The sequence below is a fragment of the Nannospalax galili genome, unplaced genomic scaffold (assembly GCF_000622305.1).
Source record: "Nannospalax galili isolate Female #2095 unplaced genomic scaffold, S.galili_v1.0 scaffold85, whole genome shotgun sequence".
NCBI classification, from domain to species: domain Eukaryota; kingdom Metazoa; phylum Chordata; class Mammalia; order Rodentia; family Spalacidae; genus Nannospalax; species Nannospalax galili.
In genome coordinates this window covers 3,017,271-3,024,130 of record NW_008358866.1, presented here as the reverse complement: position 1 = coordinate 3,024,130, position 6,860 = coordinate 3,017,271, and the positions used below count along the sequence as shown (strand labels likewise).

General features: G+C 41.3%; 1 protein-coding gene across 2 annotated transcripts in view; it reads right to left on the bottom strand.

Moving 5' to 3' along the window:
- The window catches only part of Crot (carnitine O-octanoyltransferase), a 40,564-nt gene extending 33,951 nt beyond the window's left edge, over positions 1-6,613 (bottom strand). The window contains exons 1-3 of one of the 2 annotated variants that reach the window (XM_017795441.2): positions 6,515-6,613; positions 5,563-5,652; positions 3,315-3,450 (exon numbers count right to left, since the gene is read on the bottom strand). In XM_017795441.2, coding sequence (XP_017650930.1) covers positions 3,315-3,429 — 115 coding nt within the window. In that variant the 5' untranslated portion in view covers positions 3,430-3,450; positions 5,563-5,652; positions 6,515-6,613. Of the gene's footprint in view, positions 1-3,314; positions 3,451-5,562; positions 5,653-5,998; positions 6,250-6,514 lie in introns of those variants that run through there. The other variant, XM_008822482.3, reaches the window with a different exon arrangement.
- Positions 6,614-6,860: the final 247 nt, after the last annotated feature.

Here is a 6,860-nt window from a genome sequence, read left to right as displayed (position 1 = left end):
ATATAGAACACCAAATAGACAGGACCAGAAAAGAAACTCCACAGCACATCAAATTAAAAACTCTAAACATATAGAAGAAAGAGACAATACTGAGAGCTGCAAAAGAAAAACAAGTCACATATAAAGGAAAACCCATCAGAATTACAGCCAACTTTTCAGTGCAAACTATGAAAGCCAGAAGAGCCTGGACCAAAGTAGTCCCAGTTCTAAATGACCACAGATGCCAACCCAGATTGCTATACACAGCCAAAATGTTTATTATAGTCAAAGGGGAAAGAAACATCTTCCATGATATAAATAGGCTGAAGGAATTCAGCAACCCAGATTGCTATACCCAGCCAAAATGTCTATTATAGTCAAAGGGGAAACAAACATCTTCCATGATATAAATAGGCTGAAGGAATTCATATGGGCCCGAGTTAGAACAACATGTTTGTGAGGCTTTCAAGTATGGTCATCTGGTTAATCTCAAACCAGGTCAGCCTTGATGTCTGGAAAACAGCTTTGCCAGGAATCAGGTCTTGCTATTTCCTGGGGTGGGGGCCTACGGCTCTCCACACCCATTGTCTCTGTTAGATATGTCAACAGGACAGAAAATTAACAGAGAGACATCTGAATTAAACAATACCGTACATCAAATGGCCCAACAGACATCTACACGATAGTCCACCCAAGCACCAAAGAATATACTTTCTATTAAGCGCCCCATGGAACTTTCTACAAAATCAATGATACACTGGGGCACAAAACAAGCTTGAAAAACTGCAAAAAGATTGAAATAATTTCATGCGTTCAAACAACACACTATTGAATGATGAATGTTTCAAAGGAGAAATTAATTAAGAAATAAAAGTACTCCTGGAACTAAATGAAAAGGACAATACAACACAACAAAACTTCTGGGACATACTGAAAGCAGTCCTTAGAGGGAAGTTTATAGCTCTAAGTGCCTACATTAAAAAAAATCAGAAGGAACACAAATAAATGACTTAACATTGCAGCTCATGACCCTTGAAAAGCAACAACAAATGAAACCCAAACCCAGCAGAGAAAAAATAACAAAAATCAGAGCAGAAATTAATGAAATAGAAACAAAGAAAACAATACAAAGAACCCACGAATCCTAGAGCTGGTTCTTTGAAAAGATAAACAAGACTGACAGACCGCTAGCCAAGTTAACCAAAAGAAAGAAAGAGAACCTCCAAATCAACAAAATTAGAGATGAAAGGGGAAACATCACAACAGACACCAAAAGGATCCAGAACATTATAAGGGAATATATTTGCTATGACATAGTAGCCCAATACTCAACACAAAAGAAAATAACCAGACATCCACATCACTTTGCCAAGGTTCAGGAAACACTGCAGATAAGAGAAGGAAAAGAATGCAAGAGCCAGGAGAAGGGTAGAATATTGTGTAGTGTTGTCCTCTGGACATAATCAGACACCTTGTATGAGCTCTTCACAGAACTGAGTCTGTTGACATTCCCTTATAGAGAGTGGGGAGAAGGTCAATGGACTCCCACCTGAGATTCAGTCACTCCTTCCTACACTCCCCTCCCAACTACATGTAATTCTTCCCCAGATGTAGGTCTTGTCTTGGGACATGCTAGACTACATATGAAATAAAGGGAAGAACTCCATGTTGCAGCTTCCTTAGGGGTCATCAGACTTACTGTGGTGGGATTTTTCTGTGATGTAGTCATTTGGGAGTCAGTCTCACTCTTTTTAAGTAACCCCTGTCCCATATTCCTGTGAGTTTGAGTCCAATAAACTCATTGGACTCATCATTTCATTGGTCTGTCAGTGGTGCCTTATCTGGGATAAAGAGATTATATCTGGGCTGGAGAGATGGCTCAGCGGTTAAGAACACCGCCTGTTCTTGCAGAAGACCCGGGTTCAAATCCCAGCATCCACATGGCAGCTAACGGCTGCCCGTAACTCCAGTCCCAGGGAATCTGACAGTCTCTTCTGTCCTCCGCAGGCATTGCACAACATGGGTACACTTACCTACATGTAGGCATAACACTCATACACATAAAAAATAAAAATAATAAATAAAATATTAAAAAAGAGACTATTTTTTCACAACTCCCAGGAAAAGTTAATGCAACAGCAGATATTTAAAGAAAGTCTTTCAGATGAGCACAAAATATTAAAAGAACTGGTAATGTTAAATAGTGACTATGCCAAAAGAAAAGGCATTGAATTCAATGTCTACAAAGGGCCAGGTGTTAAAGCTGGTCTCCTTGTGACAATGCTGGGAGATGCTATGGATCTTTAAGAAGGGACCTCAAAATCAGAATGACATTGTATTTCCCAAGAGGAACAAACAATGCCTTCAAAATTCTTAAAGCACTTCCATTCAGAACTCTAAAATTAGCTGACCAATGAAGTAAAAATACTTTTGGTTCTTTTTTTCTTCCCAAATATCTTTGTTTCAGGCATACACAAAGATTAATCAAAACAAAGTAGACTAAAAGAGAGAGAGAAGAATGCAAGAAACATTTAGAGAACTGCCAGGAGGATGGCAAAGGAAATCCCGAGCTAACAACTGTCCAGGAAGCTTTGAGCAAACGTATCCTAATTAGGGGAAGAGAGAAGAAGGTTCCAGGAAGCATGCTTTTAAGAGTAAGTAAAAGTGATGGAATATTTTATTTATAAATGTATACAAGAATTTTCACTAATCAAGGTTTGGGAATAAATTGTTTTATGAATACAAATTAAGCAATGAAAGACAAGATACCAAGTAAAATGAATGGCTCACTTGAGAATTAACTGTATGGCTCTAAACTCTGAATGGTCAGGTGAATTAAGTAAAGGCAGAATCAGGTGGCTGCTGATTTAAAGTGGTGATTTTATACAACAATAATGAGAATGAGAAGGGAAAATGTGGATATGATGGACTGTGCATATGCTGGAGACAGAAGATTAGACAGCTAAATACACAACTTCTAAAGGAATTAACTTATACTACATACAACTACAAGACCCAAGATATATAAGACTAGTACTTCAAATATACTAACACAAGGAAAAGATAAAGATTTCAAAGTCTTTACCCTAAAAAGCAGAACTTGTGAGAGCAAATGAGGACAAAGGATTATCTTTTATGCTATAGTCCTATTAATACTATCTGGCTTTTCAAACTATGGATAAAAATAACTTAAGAAAAAGTTTTGCATATTTTAAGGATACTTTAATTATCATGAGCCCAGAAACAGCAGCATGACCCTTATCAACCTCTAACAGTATCATAGTTTTCTATGTTACTAACAATATTAATGCAGAATAAAGAGATTAGGAACATACCTGCTTCGAGGTATTTTTTTAATGAGTCTTCAAGTGAAGGAACAGGTAATGATGGAAGAGAATCCTGGTACTGAAATGTTCGTTCTTCAACTGATTTAACCAACTGATTTTCCATGGTATAAGCACAGTAGGAAAGCTAAAGGAAAAAGAGACAGCCCTCACTTCAATCTCAGTAAGCATTTTTATATATACTAGTTCCAATTCACTAAACCAGTATTTAGGGATCACATTTATCCTGTATTGGTCCTAGTTCCCATGGAATTTACAAGCTTGTCAGATAAAACCAATTTGAATTTTTTTTTTTTTTTTGGTCTTTTTCTCACTATGTAGACCAGGCTGGCCTTGAACTCAGAGAATTTAGGCGTGAGCCTAAGGACTGGGCGTGGTGCTGCATGCCTTTAATCCCAGCACTTGGGAGGCAGAGGCTGGCAGATCTGAGCTCAAGGCCAGTCTGGTCTAGAGTTCAGGGAGACCTGTCTCAAAAAGACCAAAAATTCGTATGACAAGCTTTACAATGTAACTTAAATGTACAGATGGCATGGGGGCCCAATCAGAATGGCTTTGAGTATCACAAAGCAACACTGAGTATTTTCTGCACAAGTGGTAATTTTCATCAACATTAAACTAACCCCAAATATGAATATGGTACATCAGCACTAAAAAAATAAACAAGATTTCTGAGAGAATTCTTAATAAATTCCATATAAAATACCAAGTAAGAAAACAATGAATAATCAATACAGAATAAAAAAACTTTGTTTTTTCATGTCCTTTTTAAAAATAGCAAAGTCAAACAAAATATTCTACTCATAGATCACAGAATTAAATATCAGAAAAAAAGGCATGGTGGATTGTTTTCAGCCAAAACCCTTTCCCTCTTTCTTAAAGGAATCTACAATTTTTGTTGGATATCTAGTGATCTAACTATAATTTTCCTATCCTTCCATGGAGCTCAGTGTAGCCTTGTGACAGATATGTCACCTTCAGGTCATAGCCCAGTTCTTTCCCTCCTTCTGGAGGCTGACCAGGTAGTGCAAACCAGAACAAGCACCTTGGACCAATTTACGAAAGTCTTTTGTTGCCAGGCATGGTGGCACACGCCTTTAATCCCAGCACTCGGGAGGCAGAGGCAGGCAGATCTCCGTGAGTTCAAGGCCAGCCTGGTCTACATAGTGAGTTCCAGTACAGCTGGGGCTACAGGGAGACCCTGTCTCAAAAAAAGAATCCATCTTGAAGCACCCATATTACAGACTACAGTAGGCAAAATTTCTATGAATGGCCTCAAATCCCACCCCCTCTAATCCCCAGAATTTGTCACTTTGATGACATCATTACGTCAGTGGTTACAATTATACTTCATCTACAGAACTGAGCTTAAAATACCGCATACCTAATTTAATCATTGGAGCAGAGATATTGCTGCTGACTTTGAATATGCCCATGGACTTGCTGAGACAAATGGTACTGACAATGAGGTGATGGGACCTTAGTTTTACTGCAAATGGGTAGGAATTAAAGTCTGCTAACTTGAATGAACCTGGAAGAGGATTATCCCTATAGCCTCAGAAAATAGAACACAGAAATTTTGCTTTCTACTTTGTGAGATTTTATGCAGTGTAAGCAGCTCAACTCACTCAGACTTCAGATCTAAAGAAGCTATAGTGAGCTTGTGTTGATTTAACACCTACGCTTATAATCTGTTATAGCAGAAGAGGAAACTAATACATACAAGCAAAGAAAAGCTAGTCTCTGTATACCTTCTTATCACTTAATAGACTCTAGAAAATGGAGATGAAGAGTACTAATTTTATGCCTACTACAGTGCTTAATCTTCCCCAACGGCTAACATTAAAAATATGATTAGATTCTTTAAGAGTTGTCTTAAATTTTTAATCACAAAGATTGTTAAATAATATAACTCCAATAACATTAAGAAAATGATTACAGGGGGCTGGAGAGATGGCTTAGCTGTTAAGAGTACTGACTGCTCTTGCAGAGGACCCAGGTTTGAATCCAGCACCCACACAGCAGCTAATAACCGTAGGCAACTCCAGTTCCAGGGGATAGGTCACCCTCTTCTGACCTCCAAGGGCACTGCACAACACGGGTGCATTTACATACATCAGGCAATACACATACACATTTAAAACAAAAAAGATTAGAATGGACCTCCTGGGAACAGTATCATGTGAACTCATGTAAGTGGAAAAGGGAACTGGGAAAAGTAAGCAAACAGATTATCACATACCAGTAAACCAAGATGAACTGTTTGGGACTGCTAGGAGTCTGTTGAGACAATTCTGGTTTGAAACCACAAGGACTTCAACAAGGCTGGTGACTGTAAGAAAAAATGAACCAAAAAAAATAAAAGCTAGTGACAGAAGCTGGAAAGTGGAAGATGATCTGGAAGAGGAGAGGCCCATGACTCAAACTTTTATAAATCACTGCAAATACAGTGTTTGCTGGATAGCAGGTTTAAATCACTACAGAGCTAGCCACGTTCCAGGGACCCACTTTTCCATAAGATGGATTCAAAGGGCACAGGATAGCTGCTTGTGCCCGGGTATCTGTGCCAGCAGCGGGGCTGAAGCAGGAGCTCAGCGCAACCACAGCTTAGAGACTCCTCCCATCAACCCAGAGCACTGCACACTCAAGAACACAAGTGAAAAAACAGAGAAACACACCTCAGGGGTACCTCAGACCGACATCTTTGAGGACATCCCTCCCACGCCAGACCCGAGCACCTCCGTAGCTCCACCCGACTTCACTCGGCTCTGAGATTCAACCCAGCTTGCCCCAACGGCCAGGGAGGGCCAGGAGGGAGTGCGACAGGAAGGGGAGCGCAGGATCAGCCTGCCGGCCCTCACTCGCCAGCCGTACTTGGCCTGCACCCCACCCACCAGCAAACTCCGCACCTAGAAGTGCGAATTGGATGCAAAGCCGCGAGGGTCCCGCCCCGTGCACGTCAGGGAACCGGATTGGACGGAAAGCCGCGAGGGTCCCACCCCGCCCTCGAAGGGACACGCGGGTCTCGGGCTGGGGCGGCTTATTGGTTTATAAAAGAATAGTTTCAATTTTTAGTACTTGAGGAGAGTGACGGGCGGTGTGTGCGTACTTCATTGCTGAGTTCAATTAAGCTCTCTATTCTTAATTTACTACTAAATCCTCCTTCACCCTTCCGGCGTCTGCTCTTAGCGGACCTGGGGGAAGCGTGCTGGACGTCCTCAGCGCTCCGCAGTCTTCCTGCAGCAGCTTCCTGCCTCAGGCTGCCTCGGCCCCTGTTGTGGGAGATGCCCCAGAAGATGGCGGGGGCTCCGCCCACGCGCGGGCCCTACCCTCCTCGGTGGCTACGGAAACCGCTGGCTCAGCCTAGTTTTCACCCACGCACTTTGGGACTAGGCGCCGATTTCCTTCCTCCTGACTGTCGCCCCACCCCTTTGTGAGTGCTACTCTTTCTGCTTTGCCCAAGCAGAGCTTGCCCCAGAGTTTTAGAGGAATCTTATTGTTCAGTGTTGTGCTGGCAACAGAATCGTGAGCGCAGACTCT